Below are 26,617 nucleotides of genomic sequence, written 5' to 3'. Positions count from 1 at the left end.
CCTTATGATCTTCCGTGCAGTAGAAACGGGAAAATCCGAAATATTACTAAAATTTGGTCCAACTTTGGCATAAATGTAACACAAAACTCGAAAATGTAACACGTTAAAACTTGCACAGTGTTATACTGAGTAGTTTTCCGATGATGGAAAAAATCAAAGTATTCTTCGAAGAAATTGTGAATCTTGCGATGAAATTTATACTTCAAAATGTTTCAGAATTGTCAACTTGCCTAAAAATTCCGATGATCAAAAACATGTGCGCTGAAAAATTTCATTATTTTCTTTATCTCTTCACCGATTTTCAAGGTTTAACAAACTTCGTGTAGATTGCCATTTTGTCTAAATGCGAGTAGATAGTTGTCAGATTCAAAACACCATTCCACCCTCAAAGACCTTTCTAAAATCCCCGTGCCGAACACACGAAGATTAAAAGTTCGGCTGGTCATTCGGCAAACATCGGCAGGATCTTGCTGAGTCGACTGTGATTGGTCCAGCGGCTGGAGCATGCGCGAGTAATTTAACAAGCATTTGGATACAGTAATATTTGTAGTGGTCAGTTGTTGAGAAACTACTCTTGAACCCTGATTTTCAGGTAACCCCAATTTGAAATTCACACTTCCTGTGTGGAAGATTAAGGCTAATGTCTTAAAAAAATCAATTTCCCATTCCCTAGGATTAGAAATTTTTTGTTCCCTTCAGCATGTTGGGACTTCCGTTTACTGAACAGTTTGTTCAATATATTTCATGATGTGTTAGTCTGATTTCATATTTCAATCTGTTCATGATGATCTTTGTGTTTTGCATATTTCAACATCTGTATACCACCTAGTTGCGTTATCTCTCCCCTCTTTCTCATTAGTTTCAGTGGTTCTTGCGACAGTTGGTTTTCCTTGGCATAAATCTTCTTCCCCTCTATCTTAATTTCAGTTCATGATATTCATTATTTTCGATAAATATGGCTTTACATCGTGGACTTACAATTCATCTTGTAGAACTTGGAATTTGTTATATATTTTGGTCCGGTATTCATCGGCTATTTGTTGAAGATAATGTTTACAGCTCTTTCTAATCTCATGTTGATCTTGCCTTTTTCCTTACAAGACGATGAACACTTCCATGTTACATGATACATGAGTGAATGTTCTTATTCATCCAGTATAGTTCAAACAGGAGGAACAATGGCATAGGAGAGGCATAAAAGAAGCCATTTGGGAACGCATTGAGAAGCCATCACTGAACAAGAAAGGGGGACTCCGCTTTAACTTATCTCATGCATGGGACCGGACCATCGGGTCGATACTTAGCCGTCTTTCACGTGACCAGCCCAGCGGGTCAGTTGCTTGATGAAGTCTGGTGGTTCCAGACGCAACGTAGCAAAAGTTGCAAAAGTAAGTTCCAAAACTCTGTTACATGATACAGCTTGTATTCTCTGCTTGCAGTAATCTTGTATTGTCATGGTTGAAGGAGTAGGACTGGTGGCCGCTTTTAAGTTGTGCTGTTATTATTTCATAAGGAGTGTCTTCTTGTTCCCTTGAGCATGTTGGGAATTTCGTTTACTGAACAGTTTGTTCAACCTTCTGTATACCACCTTCGTGCGTTATCTCTCCTCTCTTTCTTATTAGTTTTAGTGGTTCTTGCGACAGTCGGGTTTTCCTTGGCATATATATCTTCGTCAACTCTATCTTAACTTTAGTTCATGATATTCACCATTTTCTCGCAAAATGGGTCTATACATCATGGCTTTACAGTTCATCTCCTAGAACCATGAGAACATGGAATTTGATACATTTCTGTCCGGTATTCATCGGCTCTTTGGTGAAAATAATGTAGAGCTACCTGCTGCTTTCTCTTCCTGACTAAATTGTGATGCGATCAAGCAAAATCAGTCGGAACTCGGAAATATTGATTTTGAGATATAGCCAAACAAAGGCAATATTTCCTTTTGTTTCCTCTTGTTTTGGAAACTCATTAATTGCTAATATCTTCGGATCTGGTTGTTCAATTTCAATGGGGTTTTCTCCTAAATGCACCTTTGCAAGTGCTTATTATTATCCTATAAGAAACTGAAAATTTAATATTTCCGTGTTCCGACTGATTTTGCTTGATCGCATCACAATTAGCTATTTTTAATCTCATGTTCACCTTGACTTTTCCCTTGCAAGATGATGATCCCTTGGCAAGAACTGTTACACCTTGTATGCTCTTTAGGCAGTAATCTTGTGTTGTCAGCTGTAGGACTGGTGACTGCTGTTTAGGTTGTACTGTCATTTTTTTTGCATCACTTTGTGGCCTAAAATACTCGCCATGCCGGCCACGATTGCAGGTTGGCGAGTTTGTGGATGCTGCTGACAATGCCTTCTTCAGCAGCTTTTGATGGCATTTCCTCCATCAAGGGGATCCACTACCCTCCTCAGGCTTCCTGAGTTGACCGAGTTATTTCCCACCGCTCGGGTTCGGTGTTGGCGTTATATGCTGGCATACTGCAGTTACTGTTCGTTTTCCTATACACAATACACAGTGCTCTTTCCCATTGACGCGTGACCTCTACAAATAGCCCTACGTTAAAAGTATGGGGATATGACTAGTTAACGTCGCTGTGTGAAAAATAACCGGCCAATATTAAAAGTACTCTTCTAAAGTTCTAGAAAATATAGTTTTTAACATGTCCTAAATTTTTAGCTAATTTAGATGTTTGGAAATATTCGTACTTTGGTGTTTTAGTTAATGTTATAGGTAATAGTACATTGCCTAGTTAACGTCGCTGTGTGAAAAATAACCGGCCAATATTAAAAGTACTCTTCTAAAATTCTAGACAATATAGTTTTGTAACATGTCCTAAATTTTTAGCTAATTTAGGTGTTTGGAGAGGGTCGTACTTTTGTGTTTTAGGAAGGATATGTAAACGACAGATAACACCAAAAATATGAAGAAAGTATTTCCAAACCGTGTTAAGTCAACAATCATTATGTTGCTCATTTTCAAGAATGCTGGTTTACAAAAAGCACGCCATTGTCTCATTTCGTGAACAAAAGTACACATACCATTGTTTCCTTTCGTTTCCTTTATAATCGGTTACCTAACTGAAGCTATAATACAAACTTTATTGCGATATCGCATATGAAAACAGTCACATGTGCACAGCCAGAGAAGATCCGATTTAATCAGTTGAGCTGTTTCAATGAGTGTTATCTTGGTTTAATAGCTTTTAATGGGGTTAAGTCCTGCAAAGGTCGAGATGAATTCTACTGTAGACATGACTGCATCATGGCTGTACTGATTCACTTAACCAGGCAAAGTGTCACGCCACAGTAGCAGTGATGAACCATGTCCTCCAGCAGGTCATGGAACACCACTGGCCAGACACCAGATACTAGACGTTAGATGTTAACAAAAAACAAACAAATATTAACCTAACCTAACATAAGCAAACCAATTCCTCACAAAAAATGTTAAAAATACAAAAATTCAAGCTCTATAAGGCCAAAAAAAGGGGTTGTCTCAAAGCTCACGAGCGGTTTGAAAACAAATGCGAAATGCGATTTTTTTTTTAAATTCCCGACTTGGTATTTTTATGGTATTGTGAGAAAAAAATATTTTCGCCAAATTTTTCTGGAAAACAAATTTTTTTTTTTTTTTAAATAAAAAAAAAAATCCGCATTTCTTTTTCTTCAAATTGCGCGATTTTACAAACGTCAAAGTGGCAAAGATTTGGATTCTTACAAATACAATATAAATGAAATCTTACAAAGTTCAAAAAAAAAAAAAAAAAATACAACAGAGTTCTATTGCTTCATTGTACAAACATACTATAGACAAGAAAATCAACCCATGCGAAATAATTATGGGACAAGGTTTATCGAACTTTACACAGGGTCAATCTCCAAATTCAAGTCATAAGAATTCAGAAAAAAAAGTATACTTTGACCCATTTACCAGTTGAGTTGCCGGAATAAAAGTCAAATGTCAATTTTGTGCATTCTACAGGGTGTCAATCCTATAAATGCCATGATTTTGACAAAACTTGTCTCAGATTGTTACTCTTGTAGAAACAATTCAAATACAGAATATTTTGCATCGTTCAGGGAATGGCGTTATGTAACATCCCAAAATAAGTCACGGTCCATAGAGTTCAATGGGATTTAAATTTGATCTCTCCTTTAATGATTATGGCAAACTATTCTTTTAAAGGTAAAACTATGAGTCCATTTTAAAGACAGTTGGACCATTTTTACAAAGTTGGCACCAGGGTTTTTGCCGTTGCCGGTGGCAAAAACTGGCAAAAACTCAAATATAGTCACTCAAATGTTTAAAAAAAAACACAGAAAGCTCATAAACAGCAGCACACAACTTTTAATGAATCATTCAACATAATTTTTGTCTCATCAAGTCTTTAAAATGAAAAAGTTTTGAATCTGATATATGCCACATTTCGGTTAAATGCACTTGAGCAATGAAAACGCATGTCTTTAATTACTTAATACGTTACTTATAATTACAAAATCTGGCCTTGTTACACTCAGGAAATGATTTTTGTTACTTAATTTGTTTTGAGATGAAAAAAATGAACTATAAATCATTTTTTTAGTTTTTGTCATTTTTGCCGGCAAAAACTGTTTTTGCCAAGCGGTTAAAACCACGGTTTTTTCCACCTGCGGCAAAAACCTGCGAACCCTGGTTGGCACCAGTATTAACAGAATGTAATTGAGGGTAGGCCGATTTGTAATACGAATATGAAGCCTGATACTCACTGCAATTAACGCTAGTTTTGAAAAAGTCACGTTTTCTATCATGTTTGTTCACTTTATTCTTTAATTCCTCAATCAAAGGAAACCAAATTTGACATTATAATACAGAAACATGAAACGAAACTTGATCTTGTAAGTTTGAATGACATTATTGTCTTATTGTCTACTTTGTTAATCAAAACGAAATTTATAAAGTTACCATATACATGATATACCCGACTGTCATGTGGTAACGGTTTTATTGAAAGGGAATTTTGGTCATCCATCTCGAGAATCGTCACCCTGCTAAGATACTTCATTTTTTGTAATTTTGAAAATAAGTACAAAATGTGACCATCCACCACAAACCAACCGTAAAGTCAGGAAATTATATTCTAAGTTACAGTGTAAAATGTGCATGAAGGTCGTATTCATAGGTGTTACATGTATCTCATTTTGCTAGTGACAGTCAAATACCTTTTAAACCAATCAATAATCCTATTGTTGAAGAGGATAATAAGCTTCTACATATGTCTATAGAATTCTTAAATAGCTCTAGTCTTTGTTTGCTTTGGCTAAATCCTGTTCAAGTGATAGGTTACAAAGCATTATATTTTGTCTAGGTATGAAAGACCAACAAGTAACAATGAGAGAACTTTCCTGAACCTCGTTGACTTGGGGATGATTTGAAAGGACCGCCAATTGTGACTGCATGTTTGAAATTTATTACCAGCAATGTGGAAAAAAAGACATAATTTATGTAGAACCGAAATAAGGTACCATTTTGCTCAAGGAGCAGTGTTCAAAAAACCATATCTCCGCATCTGGATATCGTTTGAAGTCAAATGATATAGTATTTTAAAGCGTATGATAGATATTTTCTAAACACGAAATAAAAGCAAATTGACCGGGCCGACTTAACGGTCGTTTTGTGGTGGACGGTTATGGTCTCAAGCATGCATTTAAAAGGAATAATCAGAAATGTTTAGGGTGATTACGCAACTAATGCATGCTTGAACCATAATTTGTACTTTATCTCAAAATTACAAAAAAAATAGTTAGGCAATTCGTCGGCTGTATTCCATAGTGGCGTATAGTGATTTTTGGTCATTTTTTTGAAAATTGGCACATATGTTTTTAATGATGTTCTCTTTCATTTTTTCTAAGTCTCATCAGTCATAATTAGCTAATTAATTAGTAATTAATTAATTAAATGTGGCGTATAGTTACAAAGTGACATTTTTGTATTCCATAGTGGCGTATCGACCATACGCCACTTTTTATACACATTTTATAATTATGAAATATCGGCAAAATGAAAAACATCGTATGTCATAGTGGCGTACGCGTATCGGACCTATACGCCACTATGGAATACGAACGACGAAAAGCAACGCCATAGGGATTACACGGCGACCGAGGTGGCGTACGGTTAACGTTAGGTTAGGGTATTGCGTTTTGTTCGTTTTCCATAGTGACGTATAGTTTTATTTTCAGTTTGCCAGCAATAGTATGTATTTATTTCTTTTGAAAAATATATAACAATAAAATCTATTTAGTTTACTACAGAAATTTCACATCATTTACAAAATATAATGAATGTCTGATTTACACAACTCGATTTTAAATTGGCATTTCTTCAAACCCGATTTTCTCGAAAAGTTGTTTATTCGCGGCGCCCCACTATACGCCACTATGGAATACGGACGACGAATTATCCTAGCAGGGTAACGATAGTGTGTTAGGTATAAGATAATAAACAATATGCACTTAAATAGAACACGATACTTGACTACAAGATATGACAATATGTAAAAGAAAACCGCAAGATTATAATCCAGTTAAGTACCAGAAAACAGTGGCGTAGATTTCTTTTTCTTACAGGGTGGGGGGGGGTGCTGTTGGACATTCTTTCTTAAAGTATAGTGAATCCAGCACCTTTTAGCTACAGAATAAGTATATGGTACAAGTGTGCGCGAAAAATTTTGCCGTATTGAAGCTAAACTGTCCACAACATGCGTCAACATTGGGGGATGATTGTATGAATCATCCCTCCCATATTTTAAGGATTTATCCCCATCCCCAGGATCTACATATACAGCAAAAGTTTAACATATAGATTATACAAAGTTGTTGAAGGAATTTAACAATGGTACAAAAAATTAAGTAGCAAATTACATTAAAGCCTTAATGTACGATCTTTTTTCATAATATACCTTTATTTTTTTCAAAACCGATTTTTTTTGTGCATATTTGTAATACTTACACATGTTCCAATTTAAATCTATGAGAAAACTGTCAAATACGCCCTATTTGTAGTAAAACGGGATGATTTTCTGTTGGTCCGACATATTATCATAATTTTTCAGATTATGAATATGTCAGAACGATCGCAAATCGTAGTCTCCTACGAAGCCAGTTTGGTTACGCTAACCAAACTGACTGCGTAGGAGGCCAACTCTGAGGCCGCACTCGCCGTCCTAATCCAAAAAGTGCGAGATATTTTGAGTGATGTTTATGATGTTGTTTCTTTGCAAATGTCCAATGTTTTTCGCGTCCAAATGTATTGGGAACTTTCATAATGATTGCATATTAACTATTTTATCATTTTGGAAGAAAAAAGACAATTCTAAAAATTTAAAAACATCGTACATTAAGGCTTTAAAACCCGTACAAAAATTAATGTGCCATGAGCACAGATACCGATGCCGCTCTAATACATGGCGAAACAACGAAAAAAACCTGACACAATTACACAGCACCAGATTCGAAGCTCTGCCATCTCCAAACGAGCAAAACTCACACATAACTAGAAATTACAGGCTGATACCCAATCCATGTTCATCCAGGACATCCGGACATCCCCACCAAGCATTTCAGTCGGTTAGAACTTGCTTATGAGTGTAAAGTTAGGTATGACTAACATGTTCTTTTTAGCAGTGAATGAATGGGCATTAAGGTCCGTTCATACTACCACCGCAATTGCGATGCGTTGCTTTGCGATTCGGTGCGTTATCGCACTGCATCGTACTGCATTGCGATATCTCAATAAAGTTAATTACATTTTAACTTGGAAATGCGACGAGTTGCGTTGAGTTGCGGCAAAAGTAATCGATATATCGGCATCGCAAAGCAACGCATCGCAAATGCGGTGGTAGTATGAACGGACCTTTAGTGAGCCGGCAAAGTGAAAGGCTGTTTGTTGGCATTCCCTCGCAGCTTAAGTCGTGTTCACATGGTCGGACATAATTGACTTATTACCGGTAATAAGTGACTTATTTCCGACCATGTGAATACGACTTTAGAGAGTGTTTATAGTGAGCCAGATTATCCGGTATTTAGTGTATATTAGCGTATAAGTACTGCGAATTCTATTGTTATTGCAGTATAATCTTTCCGTATACAGCCACTATAAACGCGTTCCATTTTTACTCATCTGTTAGTACTGTCGAATTGTTATTTCATTCAGAACGATTTGCATATTGTACTGCCGATGCGGGATGACAACTGCTTTGCTTTCAGCCTTCAATCGATCACCATATTTGTTCAGTAAAGAGAGAACGACGCCATTTGTCCATCCAAACCCAACCTGTCAAAATAGCCCACACAATAAATAAATAAATAAATAAATAAATATAACAAGTATTATTTTTCAGGTGACTAACTTTGGAATTAAAAGTACTCAAACCCATTACAGGTGAGCGTAGAAACAAATTCAAAGTATAGACCTCTGGAAAAGGCAACCGTTACTACTAGTTTCACAGCATACCCTCACTTACGATCATTGGGTATACCGATCATCAGACGGATAATTTGTCATGGCTTCAACTCAACACAAATGCATATACAAGTATATTGTGGTGTCAAAACCATGACAAACCTAGCCATTCCAGCACTATAAATAAATAAATAAATAAATAAATAAATAAATAAATAAATAAATAAATAAATAAATAAATAAATAAATAAATAAAATTCAATACAATTAATACAAAAAATATAATAGCGAATCTTTGGGTTGTGCTGGTCATACAAGGAAACAGAAATACGAATGTTGTGATTTTTTTATTGATTTTTTTATTTTTTGGAAGTCGGTCGATAACGACCCTCAAAGAAGTTTTTTTTAAATCTTGAGAGTCTGGTGAGCATAGTCATTTATCGACTACATATCTATACATCAATCCGACTACGCCATTACTGCGGTGTCCCCGACGTGAAACTGCGGTGTCCCAAGGCCGGGGGTTCCATCAATTACTTGTTAGTGTGCTATACAGAATTGTGCACAACAGTGATTTTCAATACACGATCATGAATTGATTGAACAAATTAAATCTCCCGCACTGCTACATCTGTGGTTCCGTCAATAGAGGGCCAAATGCAGTAAACGCTTCTCGGATTGGTGTATATCTATAATCTGTTAGATATTTTCTTTTCATTGAAAGTCGTACGAGAGGAAATATAAAATTTGGGAAGAGAGTTTGATTGCAGAATTTTCAATAATAAACTGTTTTATACTGGCCTTCTGCAGGCGTCTTACCTGGACTTTGTATTCACCTCCACGTCCACACGCTAGTTTTTCAACGTCGTACTATTCATAAAGAAATTAAAATAAAATAAAAAGAAAACTATAAAATGTTTGTAATATTTGTTGGTGGCATAAAAGTCAAATATGTATCACGAATAACATATAAAAAATAAAACACCACACCACCCACCCCCACATCTCACCCCACCCCTCGCAAAACCAATGACTAACGGGATGACTATATGCCCGGTGCATTCGTTTGACTATTCCCGTGGCATATTGTCACTTGCCGCTCCTATAAAACACATTAGGATATATAAATAGCGCATACAAGCAGAACACACATGAAATACAAATCATACAATGCAATATAAAATACCTAACTGCTATGGGGGAATTCGTATTTGATTTCCCTTCGTACTCATCTACACATGACAGCTACACATGGCAGCTATTGCATTTACCCATTTCTGGTACTGAGCAGTCGAAATGTATAACCCATTTATAAAAGTTCCTTGAAAATACCTTTTCATACATGAACTCCCCGTTTTGATAGACTCGCCAATTCGTCGTGATCCATTTCTGAGCAATCAAAAACGCAAGCTCCTTTGCTTTGGGTAAACTGCTTGAATCTAGTGCAGTTATCAGCATGTCTTGCAAAGGGGGCCAAGCATTAGGGAAATCCCATTGCTCCCCTGTGTTTTGCTGAGATGTTGGAACACCGCCCGGAAAATTGAAGGCATCTGATTTCTGAAACAGCAATAGAAATGTAATAGCTTTCAGTTACATTTTAATTTTTAGACCTTGCTTTAGACCTACACATTCTCTACAAGAATTCGAACTTTGTAACTATAATACCTTATAATTATGCTAAAGCACATCGCTTTTCTGAATACTGTACAATGGTATACTCTCATTTAAAAATGAATCGGCTATTGCAAAAAAATAGGCAAACTTCATCTATTGAAAGGCTCCAGATATTTTAAAGGATCATATGAATTGCAGAATAATTCCAGGAAAACAGACAGAAAATGTGCAAAATAAGCCAATTTGTCATAAAACATCTGACATCCTTAATTTGACGAGAATTTCCAACCTTTTTTTACCATAACATTGAGTTTCAGTTGTTTGTGGAATAGCCTACAAGTCTTTTTTCCTTGATAAAATACCTCTCAAGGGATGTGTACTGATCTTCTGAAATAGCCAAAATACCGCCTCTCTAATGACTCTTTACGCCTCAGAATCGTCAAAAAAGCCAGTCATATTGTACCAACATTTTGCACATTGCTGGAAAATAGGGGGAAATGCTATGCATGTAGCATGACACCTGTTACCAACTGTCAACATTTGACAACCCGTAACAACATTTATTTTCATTTTAGACTTTTTTATAGTCTATATTTTATTCATTTCAGCTTAATTTAGCAGTTGTCATGGTTGTGTGCAAATTCCTATTACTATTAGATCAGTTGTAATTATACATGATTTTAAACATTTGTATATTACTTTTCTCTGAGGGCTTGCAGCATAATTGATATTTTATTTTCCTTGGTATGGGTTTGTGGCTAGTAGTCAGGTGATGATGATATGATGACGACGACGACGACGACGACGACGACGACGGCGACGACGATGATGATGATAATGATGACGATGACGACGATGATGATGATGATGATGATGATGATGATGATGATGATGATGATGAACAAATCAAATCAAATCAAAGATGATAATGATGACGATGACGACGATGATGATGATGATGATGATGATGATGATGATGATTAATACACAAACGAAAAAGAGGAACAAACATGCCTAGCATGTAATTCTATTTTTAACATGGAAAAATTTGACCTCTTATCTACTCGCAAACTGAGATTATGCATATCTTATCTCTTCAATAAACATTGTAAAAGTCGATTTGGCCTTGGCACGGGCCCTTGCTGTAAATATGTCACATGTTGTTCGGATTATAAAGACACAGTTTGTTGACCCTATAATGTTTGTGCACTCATAAATTGACCTCTGAGTGTATTGGGTATAAATGCATGTCCTTCTATAACAACAGCTTAACTTTCTTGTTGAATGGAGGCCTCGAGGTCACTGAACTGTGTATTTGGAGATGATGTATTTTTTGGGTCATAGCACACGTGTTAAGCAAAAACATATACTGTGACTGATACCATAGAAACGTGCTCTTTGTTTAAACATTGCAAGTAACATGAGTGGCAAACATTAATGTTTCATATTGCTTGCACCCCCCCCAAAGCAATGTTGGAGCCAATACTAGACTAATTGTCCGTTCTTGTCTCAGTATCAAAACAACATTGACTGGTGGGTGCGGGAGGGGGGTGAGAATTTCATACAAAATTAAATCCCTCATCACTGCCATCATCGTCACCATCACGACTCTAATAATCATCTGACATCAGTTGTATTATCCATCATCATCATCATCATCATCATCATCATCATCATCATCATCATCATCATCATCATCATCATCGTCATCGTCATCATTATCATCATCATCGTCGTCGTCGTCGTCGTCGTCATCATCATCATATCATCATCATTACCTGACTACTAGCCACAAACCCATACCAAGGAAAATAAAATATCAATTTTGCTGCAAGCCCTCAGAGAAAAGTAATATACAAATGTTTAAAATCATGTTTTATTACAACGTATCTAATAGTAATAGGAATTTGCACACAACCATGACAACTGCTAAATTAAGCTGAAATGAAGAAAATATAGACTATAAAAATTCTAAAATAAAAATAAATGTTGTTCCGTACTGTCTAAGATGGAAGTCAATTTCTGGAAAGCTGGACTGAACAAGGTCAGTGACATCCCATCTGGTCATGTTATTGGCATTAAGGCTGTATAACTTGGCATTACAGGGACACGGTTAGAATTCCTTTGGGCATTAAAGCTGTCAACAAGAATTCCTTAAAATAGAGGGAAATTGTCGTCTGGCTGCTTCATGTTAGACTTTGAAATTGCAAAAAATGCTTATCTCATGCTTGAGGCACTGGGTTTTGTGTCTTCGTAAAGGGATTAAATTGATCCTGGAAGCATTCTCAAGTCCAGCTACTCTAAGACTTGACACCTTATTCAGTGCTATATATTTTAAATGACAACAGGCAGCTATTGCATATTCGTCTTTCTTGCACTCGCATGACGACATATTTATGCGATCTCACTAGCACGGCCAAATTCCTGATTGTACCAATTATATTCCTTGATTTGCCTGGGAGGTCATGGTAGTTCCCCTTTGTTTACTGTTATTCATGATCGTCAGGCGTTCCTGATTCAGTATTATCAGAAAAACATTAATGCTAAACACACATTATTACTCCTGATAATTCATGATTCTGTCTCATAAAAGGTTACCATGGTTACAAGATGAGTGGCTATTAAAGAGGATTACATGGAGTTGTGAAATGTTATAGCACTAGTGCAGAGGATGATTTAAGCACTACCCAGCAAGTCTTGCGGTTAGCACAGCTGTGTGAGTGAACATGACACCACTGCCCGCCCACTGCATACATGTGCATGGTTAAATTTGAATTTGGACAGATATATTTACAATAAAAACACCTTCAAAAAGCTGGTCGATTTCACAATTTATGTTATCTACAGAAGGTGTGAATTATCCTTTATGCATACATCACTTTAGATCTGAAATCGACCAAGTAATAATGACAAACACACAATTCTAAAACAACATCTTTTGCACAGAATTCAATGGGATTTGAAAAGTAAAGTGGCAGTTGAAACTCTAGTGATAACACTTTTACAGTGCATGATGCAATTAATGATGGGGCTTCCTTAAATCATCCTCTGGCACTAGTGGTAATTGGGTTTACTTAACTTGCAGCATGAATGGTCACAACTACAAATACATCTTTTGTGTTAGTTTAACACTGATTAAATAGTAAGTAATCTTTTCAGTGCATAATTGATTTTTCCTTTTCATAGCCAAAAATTGGTATTTGCATTTCGGCTGCCTTCAATTATTGGCATTAAATCAAAACAGGATACACATGTTTGGCAATAAAAGGTTTCTAAAAACAAATGTCCTTGTTTGTCATGATTTTTGTCCTTGTGGTTCCTGATGCTGTTTTATAATTAAAGACACAGATAAAAAGAATTTATCGCGTCTGACGTCATCTTTCAATCAAATTCGAGCACGGTTTGTTTACAAGTGTCGTGATGATGACTTGCTGAACGCGGATTTATAACCGGGCGCCTTATTGTTAATTTTGCACCTTTCGACATGCAAACCATCTCAAAAGTTGAGGTTTTTATAGTAGGAAACTTTCTTAACCGAAGGCACCATGTCCACAATGCCTAGAAAAGCTGCTTTTTGCCTTGTAAAAGTACGGAATTTTTCGCCATTTGCTGCTATTCCTTTTCTCCGATCAGCACCAGATAGATCGGTCTTCCTTTTACGCGCTGATTAACCTGTGTTAACCAACCAAGGAGCGTAATTGACAGTGACATCAGACGCGATAAATTGTTTTTATCTTTGTCTTACATTATAGGCAGTTGTTAATTCACAAAGAGGATGCCCCATGATCAGAAAGGAATGGAAGGGAACACCAAGGAAATTGGTACAATCAGGAAAACTGGCGGTGTTAATAGTGTCTGCATTCACGTCATCGTGTCACCAACCTCCAAATACGCAATGACCTTCTCCACTACTTCATTGTTGCCTTCATCATGCTGAACATTATCATCAAATGAATCAATCCAGAGAGGCGTGATATTTGATAGATAAAATTGATTTCTATTGGATTGAGTCTGCAGATCAAAATCAAACCAAGCACCAGCTTCTTCCACCCAGAAGATATCCTGAATAGCTTGACGACGCGTCAAGAACGCATTGTGGTAGTGATCTCTTTTGGTTTCGTTACCTACGAAGACAAAGTTTGATAAGGACAACGCCTGGTAAAATCAGTACGATATAAGTTGTAGAGCATTCGTAGAACAATAACACGTGTCATTGTACAAGATGGAATGCTGTACTCCAACGGAGTGAATATCCAACCAACACCCTATTCCTGATTATATCGCCACGTGATATTTCAAGATTCCACCATGGTACCTTTATCATGTTTATCAATTAAAGGCCCATTCAGTGATTTGCTCATCCGGACGATCGTAAAAATCATCAAAATTCAGATTTTGGTACCTTTGTCATAATTGTTATAGATGTGCTAACATAGCCTGCGAGTGGTTCAGCCGAAAGCCGTGTATTTATAAGACAAATTAAGGGATCCAAAATGAGCGTTTATTGCGTTTCGACAGTATTTTTTGTGGGACATGAGAGCACCTCAGACCTATCGAATTGCATTCTGAATACGAAGCATGTCTTTCTGTTATCAAATAATTTTCATTTTTAAAAATTACAATATAATACAAATTTTATGACAAATTATAAAATTTTGATATTTTTCAAATTTTGATATATAACAGTCCTCGAAGTAAATTATATAAATCTAATGATATATTCTTAAAGTGTATGTAGCAGGGAGGAAAAGCCGACGGTCAATTGAAAATTTTGACCTTTCATATTGAAGATATGGATTTTTTCCCAAAAGACCTAATTTTTGTGGTGTTTTGGGAAAAAAAATCCATATCTTCAATACGAAAGGTCAAAATTTTCAATTGATCGTCGGCTTTTCATCCCACCTACATACACTTTAAGTATAAATCATCAGATTTATAAAGTTTACTTCAAGTACTGTTAAATATCAAAAATATCAATTTTAATGATTTGCCATAACAAAATCAAAATTGATATCAGAATGACATTCTTCGTATTCAGAATGCAATTCGATATGTCTGATGTGCTCTAATGTCCCAAAATAAATACTGTCCAAACGTTCATACCCCAGCCCTTAAGACATTTTACACAAATCTGTAATTTACTGACAGTATCTAAATTAGCTACATGGATTTGAATGGGGCTTCAACTTCGTCAATACTGCTGTTTTCTTCGTTTTTTGCCAAATCTGTCATTTCAAAAATACCAAATGACAATTTGAATCACTTATCCTTCACTTTGAAGCAATTTATAAACAATTTTATTTTTTTTACACTTGCGCTGGGATCACTGAATGGGTCTTTAATCGATTTGAACACTATCATTTATATACAACTTGAAGTGGATCTTCTTTGCACAAATGGATCTCTTGATCTTAATTGTATAAGATAACAATTCTGGATCATATTTAATTTAATCAAGCCACTCACCGCATATGTTAAAGAGTTTCGCCAGTAGTTTCTCATTCAAACATAGAAAGCTATTGAGATCGACACTATATCAGTTGTACAAAGAAATGCGAGATCAGTGTTGCCTTGTGGACACCATCTACTCGAGAAATCCCAACCACTCTCCGCACCTGATGAAATGTTCGAGTAAATAGCAGCTGATCCTGAAAAAAAGACACGAAAACTTTGATTGCGATATACTGAATGCGTAACCGATGGCCCCACATTGCTAATTAAATTGGAGATAATAATTTTAATGCCAATTTTATTATTATTTTTAAATGCACAAACTCTAAATTCAGTTATATCGGACGTTCAGTATTCCACCCTTTCGTTATATCTAAAACTACAACAGGCTTATTATAAAAAGCTTCGTATTTCCTAATAATTACTTCATTATTTTTTACTTCTGACCCGTCGGAAAAAGGTGGACCTTGAAAATACAGCATTATTTACTGGTCTCTATATATGATAGAAATGTTTTTACGATAGGATTTTACCCGCTTCTTTCCTGGACATAATTCTCTTGTGGGAAAATATTACCTTCTTTACATTTTGACGCTGTTTCTACATCTTCACGGAAAGATTCTGGTCTGAAAAATAGAAAAGATACAAATTAAATACCGTAAAAAATCGTTATGTGCCTATTAACGAGTTGCCCGGACAAGAATGAATTTTTACCGTAGTTTGTTAAAGTTGTTATTTTAATATTTTAATATACAAATATCTGTGCTACAGATATTGGTAAATTAAAGAAAAAATGAAAAAGTTTAACAAACTTCCCTAAACATTGGTTCTTGTCCGGGTAACTCGTTAATATGCTTATTAACGGATTTTTACGGTATATGAGCATCATACGTCGTGATCTCCGCATAATGCCGAATAACCGTAATGCTGGTTTCATACTTTATGCCGCTTGCCGCTGAGCGACGTGATGCTTCATCATGCCGCTTGCACTTGTCTGCAAGCGGAGCGGCGCACCGCTGGGCGGCAGCAGCATGACTCTGAAAGCATATCTTGCCGCTCAGCACTACTCCAAAATGTTTATTCTCATCAGAGCGGCACCGCTCCGAGTTGATTTGAATTCAACTTCCAGCGGTACGTGCTGCCGCCGCGGCAAAGCGGTGGAGAATCGATATATCAGCTTGCCGCTGGTCACCGCTAGCGTTTCTTGTGCGACTACGCAGTGAAGTAAAATCATCTTCGTAAAATACAAAATAGAAACAAACCTTGGTTTGTCGGTCTCAACTTTATACCGACACATCTTGTATGTCCTGTCATCTTTCACTACATCAACGCTTCTTTTGGTCACCCAAAACTTGTATTCTGCTTCTAGTATTGGAAGAATTTCTTTGACGAAGTCCAAGTCATTTGTTGCTTTGTAGTATTCATACACCGAGGGTATGAGCAGCGGAGGTTGACTACGATTTGTGTAGTAGATACGATTGCCGTTTGGTACAAATCCAAATCTGTAATATGTAAAAATATGTTACGAAATGCATGCAGCATGCACCAACCTGACTGAAGCGGGATTTGAACCGGAATATATGTGATGGACGGTGATGACAATTACCATTGCTATAACATTATACAAAATCGAGCTATTTGTAGGTATAGGTAGGTCGGGCTATGGTAATAACGATTTAAGACTTATCGTTTGATGGCGATCAATTATGGCCATACCAATAAGTTCACCTTTTATTCATATGTAACCATTAGGTAACGACAAAATTCTGTTCTTCGGGCGGACACACCTTTCAAGTATAATTTGGTTCACCTCAAGTTTGGTAGTGACGTCAATACTCTTTCGCGGTTGCGCCGCAAGCGTGCTGACAAATCGCTCCTGTACGCGTGCGTGTACACTCAGGTCGTTTAACTTTACGCACGCGATTCGATACTGCGGCGAACAAAATACGCACGTACGTCACTTCCAAACTTGAGATGAACCAAATTATAGGGTCGGTCGGTCGGGCGTTCTTTCTTCTTCTCCAAAAAATAAATCTATCACGTTATTTCAATCAAAATGTTTTTTTGCTACTAACCGACTTATTTTAAATATATACAGCGAAAAATATGTTATAGATTTATCAGGTTTGTTAAGGGGGTACTACACCCATTGCATTTTTTTCTTCTTTTTTTTGCATTTTGTGAAGAAATGAGAAACAGAAATTGGACAAAGTGGTATGCAAAATGAAGGGGCAAATCTTCTCGTTCAATTGGTGGCATCGGTATCAATGAAGCGTACATGATTCTAATGGTATAAGCCAAAAGGTGGTACATCACTGATGTTTGAAATTCACTTCATTTTGGAAAGCTTACTATCAACGGATTTCGTTGAAATTTTGGATATGTGTTGCTAACACATTAGGGAATTAATGTTGATATGTAAAATGGGAATAAGTGGTCCCTGACTTCTTTTATGACTTCATGAACTTGGTGCTCCACAACTATCAAAAACGAACCGGTTAAAATGCTTCTATTTTCAATGTTGAGCTATATTTTGTATTTTGAACTTGCGACATTATTTCACTGAAACTTAATTAAGCCATAGGTAACAGGTTACCACAACCACACTACAGCAATGTTGAAAAAGATTGTATTTTTTGTCACCTATACCACCATATTAGGTAGTTTTCCGTAAGCGTCATTTTTGTGATTTTGGTAACTATTTTATATTTATTTGCCCAATCCATCTCAACTAGGCAATCTAAACTGTACTCACCATTTACATCCCAAGGTATTTTAGTATATCCGCCTCACACATTTCCATTATATATCCAGTAACAGACAAAATATCAAAATTGATGCCTCATTATGACATGTATGATATCACAGACTATCACATGTATTCAAAATTGATGCCTGAATTTGACCTGAACCAATTGACCTATAACCTGACCTTTGATGACCTTATAGCCTTTTTAAATCTCTTTTCCTAACAACACATTATAGAAGATACATACATGGTGTAGTATTAAATTGTCTATGTGGAAGAGATTAGGCCTATTTAATTTATTCAGTGTAATCAGTGAGTACATTTCTATAGATAGTATAACAAAGGATTTAATGTATTCGTTTCATGTATTCTACTTGGACATGTTGAATAGAATAAATTATGGTTTGTTATGAAACATACATCTGAGTTACTAGGATACAGTAAACAAAAAAAATATATAGGGCTAAAATGATTTTCTAAAATGGTTTAAAAGCACTTTGTATGTAGTAGAGATATTTTATAAGTTCAGGACATGAGGTGATGAACATATTTATATACTTCATAAATTTGCAACAAAAAAAGAAGATGGGTACTGATGAAAATCAGGGTATTATACCCCCTGAAGTAAATAATCATTTTAGATTTTTTTTGACAAAACCAAAATAAATTTTTGGGGCGCCCGCTACGGCGGTGCCCCACTATTGGCTTGACTTTGCAAATGCTTCAAATTTCGGTTTTGTAGATTTATTTTGCATCTGCTTTGTTTAAAAGTACGTGCTTAGAACATACCACACAACTAACTTGGTTTTGATTTTATTACTGTTTTCTAATATGCATTAAATGCAAGTAAAGTAGTTCTATATACAATGGGAATTAACGCTTTAAAGCCCGTACCGTACCGCCGCTGTGCCAACGTGACAAACTGATGGAATACTTACCGTTTGACCAGGTCTACGAAGTTGGATAACATTCCTCGTACGGTTTGAGTCATGCCAGACACAAGTAAGCCCTTTATAATCCAGTAAGTATCCCTGGAAAATAAACATAGTAAAATAATAATATATAATAATAAATTACACATAACAAAATAAGAATGATGTGATACTAATAGTTGTTGGTAAATATGTTTTAAATCACAAAGAAAATTTTTTTTTTTTAAAACTTAGGCGCTTCTTTTGCGTTCGTAATGTATCTTTTGGTAGATAAATACATAATTACAAGTGAAGTGCGTTGAGCGACTCGCCAAGTTAATCGCTAGTAGCGATCATGGAAAAGCAAGCTCTACACTACAAACAAAAATTGATAATGTTGCCCTCTATAGTTAGTATAATACCAAGGTACGTTTATTAGTTAAGGTATTCGTCAGTATGTAGCCCTCGTGACGAATCACATTGACCTACCAGTAGTATTGTTCTCTGAACCTCTCTCCAGGAATGATAAATGGCTCCTTTACATACACCAGACTGTATCGTTCTTGATTCCGAGAAACGTCTGCTCTAACCTGCAGGGGTTGAAATTACAATTGAAATCGATACACCTTCTAATGGAAAACATCAGTGGCGTACCGTCATATGGGCACGGGGAATGTGACATTCAAATAAGACTATTTGAACGGGTGACTCCATTGATCTACACTCTCTCTGGACACAGAGAATTTTTTACATAACGTTATAAGTATAGAGCCTCAAAATAATTAAGTAAAATTTACCTCAGAACTAATTTATGTCATATTTATCTACAATTTTAATCACATTAGTTAACATTTTACATAGGGTATGTAATACGACGTCATTCTTGATATTAAGTTTGCACAATGTAATGAATAAACAATACATATTAATGAATGTTCAGGGCGCATTACACTAAATCACTACGCGAAGGTACAGTGGTAATGAGTTCCGATAAAAGTATAGCCTATGGGAGGCAATTGGCGACCTTTGGGACCTAGTTTTTGATGCAATTGGAATGTTGCACACCGACATCGCCTGGCTAATAATTACTTGGGACTGCAGAGATACTAAAATCAATACCCGGGATCGATACACGTGAATGTGCTATGCACGATTTGATATTTAGACGAAAATCTTTGGATACCGGGGTAGAAAATGATGAATCTCCCGTAAATGATTTCGTCTAAAGAACCCAGATTTGGTTCCTTGCACTTGAATATATATGTTCAACGGATATGATAGTCGTTAGCTAGCGTCTTGAGAAAGAAGCTTGCGTCTTGAACTCAAAAACTTGACAAAAATTCTGCTGATTTTATATGTGCCGAACTATAGTGCAGTGTAGGCCAATCGTGGAGGTAGTCTAAAAGCAGATGAACTATGGCGTATACCATGCTCACTTACACACAGCGAGGTCAGTCACCGGGCTATTGTCAGTAGCCTTAGTCAGATGTCCTTCGGCTCATTATGCGTCCCATTTAAACTATTAAACAGGTCGGAACAAAATGGCCATGCGTGGCGGTGGATTCAACCTACCATGGCAATTTCTGCCATGAAGATATCGGGGCGATGACACTGTGTGTTGTGATTATAAAAATGGCTGATAGCACCTTGATCACTGAAATCGACATTACGAGAAAAGTAGGGCCCGCGGGGATACGAGTGGTTGAAACAGCATGCTGCTCATGCAAAATGGTGTTCTCGCGTTAAGAAATATGTAGTACAAATTGAATCTATGACGATATCAGAATTGAAGCTCAAATGACAATTTGATTTCTAATTTATACATTGATAGTAAAGGTAAGTGAAAAATATTGTCAGGCGGGGTACAAAGGGTCATCTATAAAAGTTCATTATTACGTGTTTTTCAATGGTAAAATTTTTGGTTTCTGATGGTGGTCTACGCCCCGGGGGGGGGCACTTCAATATGAAATGGATATAGGTGTAGGGCTGGCACTTCCGCACCAAGGGGCATTCGGTGAGAGCAAAATCTAAAAAATATGGGGTCATTGGATGAGAGCATGATTTTTGGCATTCGGTGAGAGCAAAATGTAAAAAAATATGGGGTCATTGGGTGAGAGCATGACCATTTTTTTAAATGGAATCTTTGGGTGAGAGCCGAAACAGCGCCACAGAAACCTCGAAAATCGAATTTCTAGTTCTAATGGCTTCAAATTTCTTTGTTTTTTCAAAATAAGTAACAAAATCAGTGATAAATGAAAGTTGCTGTTCAAATTGAACTTGTTAGGGTCTTTGGGTGACAGATCAAATTAAAAAATAAGGAGTCTTTGGGTGACAGAGCATGTGCTTGTAAAAAAAATGGGGTCTTTGGGTGACAGCGACGCTGAAAAAGGGGGTCTTAACAGCCCTACATACGCGTCACCTCCAAAGTTGGAGTGCCCCCCGGGGTCTACGCCCTTCATTTACAAACACTTTTGATAATGTTGACAACAACAAAAAAATTTCACATCAATTTTATGACTCACATTTCTGGGAACAATATAACTTGACAAATTGTGAAACGAAAAGATCCGAATATGGCTACTTGGAGTTTCGGACGGTTGCTATATACATCAGCTAAAGTCTATAACCATTTGGTATTGTGGTTTTATTCCAGTGAAATTCCTTAAATTCAATCGCTCGTGTAACTATATAGTATTCTATACCTAAATGGATATGTATATGGCATTAACTTCCTCATATGCTTTATTAACCCATTAGTGCATTGAAGTTGCAAAAGTCATTTATCTATCGCACACAGTATTTTCTCTCACAACTTTTCCACGTCCAGATTACATAAAAACGACAACTTATAGTAATCAATACATAGAACAAACTATATTTACATTAAACATCGGGACATTCCAATCAAAATTGCTCAGTTTTTGTGAGTTGTTTAATATCATCTGGGAGCCAATAAGGCCAAGAAAAGATATATTGGCGTAAACCTACTTGTCCTAGTTGTAGGCTAGGGTGGAAAAAACCATTTAATAATTTTCCATTTTGTGCGCATTTTGAAAATTGTTAGAAAATATACCGTAAATCCAACAGAAAATAATGTTTAATTAAAAATACAATACTCACTTTTCGCCCAAGTTTCTTCCATAAAGAATGCATTATTCCTGCCCAGTCTCGTAAAGTGCCGTCTTTGATATTGGGTAGAAATGCAGGTCTAAGATAATGTTTAAATAATATACAATTTGAGTGAAAGCAATGCAGACACCTAATTCATGCAAACTACTATTCCTCAAGTTGTTGAGCATCTGTGATTACCTTTAACTAACTAACTAACTAACTAACTAACTAACTAACTAACTAACTAACTAACTAACTAACTAACTAGCTAAATTAATAAATAAATAAGCAAACAAACAAACAAACAAACAAACAAACAAACAAATAAATAAATAAATAAATAAATAAATAAATAAATAAATATAAATAAATAAATAAATATTTATAAATTTCTCAATTTATTAGGGATGAAATCAAAACGGTTCCGTCCGGTTGGAGCCGGTTTCTATTGTTATAAACAATGGAACGTGGTTCAACCGGCGGTCGAGTTTTGATTTTACCCCTTAATAAAAAAAAAACTTCAATCGCACGCACAATAGGCTAGTATCCAGAGCTATAAATATTACTGAACAAAGCAGTGGAGACAACAATGGTGCGCATGGGTATTGCGTTTTTGGTCTTTTGAGATAACAAGTTCCCCCTATGTTGTGCCTGTGTGGTGTCACTGTTTCGCAGAATAGAAACACTCCTCCAACACGTTTTGTTTGAAACTGCAATGAAATCTTAATTGAATATTGCGTACCTTTCTTCCCAATCCTCAGGTATCCACTGCTCAAATTCCCTGCTCAAAATTCCCCGCTCAAAATCCCCTGGTTTCTCGAAATATTTGGAAACAAAAGCATCCAAAACTTGTGGGTTACTTTGGTCTTCTAATGCTTTAAACGCAGTAAGTGTTTCCTCTATAAGAAAAGAAAGAGATTTGAAATTAATCACCGTACTTTAGATCTAATATAAATTTAGTTTTTGTGAAAATTGAGGAGAATGGTATCAATTTAGAAGAGCGTATGATTGGTCACAGTCTAGTTTTGAGGCTTTTAGGGTGATATTATACGTAATATTAATCGTTAATGGAGCTACGTACATGGAATGTTGTAATCACATAAAGGGAAAATATCGGTGACACAACCTTTAACCTTACCTGGTGACCTTTTGAGGTACATGTCGACAAAGGTCTTACAATCATCATATAGTTTGGCCCGCTGGACGGCCTCAAGTAACTGCCCGTCACAAAATACTTTCCTGAAAAAGGAAAAGAAAAATGTACGATTACATGTACAACAAGTTCAATTGATAAGAAAAAAAACACACCTCGTCTTACGAAGGGGAATTGGTAGAAGTCGCATTTCTGATATTTCATGACTTGAATACAAATGTAAGCACGGGACAATAAGCTTCAAAATAGAACAATAATTACATACATAGCATCAATATTTTTCAAGATATGGATAATTTTGTAAATGATACCTTGATAGTTTTGTCGAACTGTTATTCTGAGTAATAGGCTAATTAGTTCCATGCTTTAAAGGATTGAATAGGGATTATCATAGTTCAACTGTCAATTATTGATTAAATAACCCGTTTTTTTAATAAGTACTTTCAAGGATTTGAAAGTCCACTCAGTCCCAAGGTCAAATACCATGAAATTAAGAATTCCAAAATTGGATTTTTTTTTATGGGAATGTCATCTCTAAAGGCCTGTAACTCAAAAACATTCCTGGCGACTTGTTCCGGGTTTTGATGGAGCTGGTCACATACACGCCATAATGAAATGTTTCTAAAAGTGTTTTTAGAATAAAATTTATATAATGCTAATTTATTGCACAGGCTAAGGAAGCATGTTTACCTTTTAGAAATAGCCAAATGTTCAATGGATTACAAGTATAGAAAATATGCAAGTGGCTGCCATTAATCTGAAAGATGACAGTATTTCTTAATATGACTTGTGTTCTATATAGAATAGCCAGAATTGATAAAATATTTGATTTAAAAAAAGAGATAATTTGATAAAAAATACAAAAAATTAATCTTTGCCGTTTTGTAAAATGGTAAAATACTAAAATTACCGCATCTAAGAATATAAATTTTTTAGTTAAAATATGAAATATTCTGAAATATGTGACATTTAAACAAAATAAGACGGTTTATTCAATAAATGATCACACAAAACAAACGCATTTAAGCGGAAAGATTCAATGCCGGTTCGGTTGGCTACCAACATATTCAGAAGGGAATTCCCCATGAAATTACCTCAACAGAATATTAACAAACTGGTAAACCTCAATATACATGTATTCAGTGAAAATTACATCAGCATGCATGCATTCCGCAGATTTTTGACAACCCGCTTCCTACAAGCACTGCCCTGACTCACATAATACGATAAACAGCATTGAAAAGACCATTTAATTTTTAAGACCAAAATTAGGGATCTGGAATGAGCGTTTCGACAGTATTTTTGTGGGACATGAGAGCACATCAGACATATCGAATTGCATTCTGAATACGAAGAATGTCTTTCTGATATCAAATAATTTACATTTTTTGAAATTCACGATATAATACAAATGTTATGACAAATTATTAAAATTTGATATTTTTCACATTTTTCATAAATAACAGTCCTCGAAGTAAATTTTATAAATCTAATAAGCTGGGAGGAAAAGCCGACGATCAATTGAAAATTTTGACCTTTCATATTGAAGATATACATTTTTTCCCCAAAAGACCTAATTTTTTTTGGTGTTTTGGAAAAAAAATCCATATCTTCAATACGAAAGGTCAAAATTTTCAATTGATCGTCGGCTTTTCATCCCACCTACATACACTTTAAGTATAAATTATTAGATTTATAAAGTTTACTTCGAGTACTGTTAAATATCAAAAATATCAATTTTTAATGATTTGCCATAAAATGAATATTATATTGCGAATTTCAAAAAATCAAAATTATTTGATATCAGAAGGACATTCTTCGTATTCAGAATGCAATTTGATATGTCTGATGTGCTCTAATGACCCACAATAAATACTGTCCAAACGTTCATACCACACCCCTTAACTTGATTACCAAATTATTTGTATTTGTGCAAATTTCTTGCGCGCTCCTGCGCGCAAATCCCGCGGGCAATACGTTTCACGAAACAGCACATTAGGAAAGGTTCAACACTTCAAACCGTTGTTTGGCGAGGTCAAAACACAATATCACCAAAACCTCCAACCCACCCAACACACACCCTATTATAAATGAGTGAAACACGCTCTAAACTAAAGAGCATTGAGTAACTAATCCTTTTAGAGTGAAAACTTTACTTCAATGGAAGCGGATTTGCACTCCAAGAAGAGTCAATTTCTACTTTCTTTTTTTTTGCAGTGAATATTCACTCTAAAACAATAAGGATTGGTCACTCGCCCGGGGGGCACTTTAATTTGAAATGGATATAGGTGTAGGGCTGGCGCTTTCGCACTAAGGGGCATTCGGTGGGAGCAACATGTAAAAAATATGGGGTCATTGGGTGAGAGCATGATTTTTGGCATTCGGTTAGAGCAAAATGTAAAAAATATGGGGTCATTGGGTGAGAACATGACCTTTTTTTAAATGGAATCTTTGGGTGAGAACCAAAACAGCGCCACAAAAACCTCAAAAATCGAATTTCTAGTTCTAAATGGCTTCAAATTTCTTTATTTTTTCAAAATAAGTAACAAAATCAGTGGTAAATGAAAGTTGCTGTTCAAATTGAACTTGTAAGGGTCTTTGGGTGACAGATCAAATGGAAAAATAGGGGGTCTTCGGGTGACAGAGCGCGGAGCGAGCATGTGTTCGTAAAAAATATGGGGTCTTTGGGTGACAGCGATGCTGAAAAGGGGGGTCTTAACAGACTTGCATCGGCGTCACCTCCAAAGTTAGAGTGCCCCCCCCCCCGGGGTCACTCGTATGGCTCTCTTCACTCATGTGACTTATGTCATAGAGGCCTATGTACGTATAGACACTACCAAACGGGCATTGGTTAACTTACCTTGCTGCCTCAAATGCTTCGTTAGTTTCGTTCGCCATGATGCGTCAATCAACTTACTTCTTGAATTTGATCAACGAATTCCATGAACCTCAAAACGGGAGAAGATTAGAAGAACCCTTAAAATTGGAGAAGAATTACAAAACTGGTGAAAAATGCCTTACGTAAATCCCAACCGTGAGGAACTTTCAAATTGGATTATCTATAGTTTATGAAGTACAAAATAAGCATGAAAATTTTATTTGCGAATATTTGTATCAAGTCTAGATCAAGTTCAGCTGTAAGCAGCACCACCAGTGACGAAACATGTAAATTAATGCTTTTAGTGT

General features: G+C 36.0%; 2 protein-coding genes across 2 annotated transcripts; both read right to left on the bottom strand.

Moving 5' to 3' along the window:
- Positions 1-6,907: 6,907 nt before the first annotated feature.
- LOC140143805 (trehalase-like) lies at positions 6,908-26,548 on the bottom strand. Its single transcript, XM_072165617.1, has 13 exons — positions 26,292-26,548; positions 23,417-23,517; positions 23,021-23,177; positions 22,288-22,375; positions 19,657-19,757; positions 19,195-19,287; positions 16,770-17,009; positions 16,084-16,133; positions 15,523-15,704; positions 13,939-14,180; positions 9,775-9,999; positions 9,262-9,312; positions 6,908-8,313 (listed from the first exon to the last, which is right to left on the bottom strand). Exons 1-9 carry the CDS (start codon positions 26,327-26,329, stop codon positions 15,559-15,561), a joined length of 1,014 nt encoding a protein of 337 aa, XP_072021718.1. The 5' UTR covers positions 26,330-26,548; the 3' UTR covers positions 6,908-8,313; positions 9,262-9,312; positions 9,775-9,999; positions 13,939-14,180; positions 15,523-15,558.
- LOC140143821 (trehalase-like) lies at positions 8,164-14,380 on the bottom strand. The gene is made up of 5 exons (XM_072165632.1): positions 14,372-14,380; positions 13,939-14,211; positions 9,775-9,999; positions 9,262-9,312; positions 8,164-8,313 (listed from the first exon to the last, which is right to left on the bottom strand). The coding sequence occupies exons 1-5, from the start codon at positions 14,378-14,380 to the stop codon at positions 8,164-8,166; spliced, it is 708 nt and encodes a 235-aa protein (XP_072021733.1).
- Positions 26,549-26,617: the final 69 nt, after the last annotated feature.

The sequence above is a fragment of the Amphiura filiformis genome, unplaced genomic scaffold (genome assembly GCF_039555335.1).
Source record: "Amphiura filiformis unplaced genomic scaffold, Afil_fr2py scaffold_29, whole genome shotgun sequence".
Taxonomy (NCBI): Eukaryota; Metazoa; Echinodermata; class Ophiuroidea; order Amphilepidida; family Amphiuridae; genus Amphiura; species Amphiura filiformis.
The sequence above is the reverse complement of the archived record's forward strand: the minus strand, read 5'-3'. Positions and strand labels throughout refer to the sequence as shown.

What these genes read in the sequence shown, in the direction of transcription:
- LOC140143821 (XM_072165632.1), bottom strand. An exon ending in AGGTCATTGCGTATTTGGAG is followed by an intron (nt 10,000 to 13,938) that starts GTTGGTGACACG and finishes TTGCTGTTTCAG; the next exon opens with AAATCAGATGCCTTCAATTT. An exon ending in GGGAGTTCATGTATGAAAAG is followed by an intron (nt 9,313 to 9,774) that starts GTATTTTCAAGG and finishes CTTTATGAATAG; the next exon opens with TACGACGTTGAAAAACTAGC.
- LOC140143805 (XM_072165617.1), bottom strand. Translation starts at nt 26,329, where the DNA reads ATGGCGAACGAAACTAACGAAGCATTTGAGGCAGCAAG. An exon ending in GGAAGAAACTTGGGCGAAAA is followed by an intron (nt 19,758 to 22,287) that starts GTGAGTATTGTA and finishes CAACCCCTGCAG; the next exon opens with GTTAGAGCAGACGTTTCTCG. An exon ending in AGCGTCAAAATGTAAAGAAG is followed by an intron (nt 15,705 to 16,083) that starts GTAATATTTTCC and finishes TCTTTTTTTCAG; the next exon opens with GATCAGCTGCTATTTACTCG.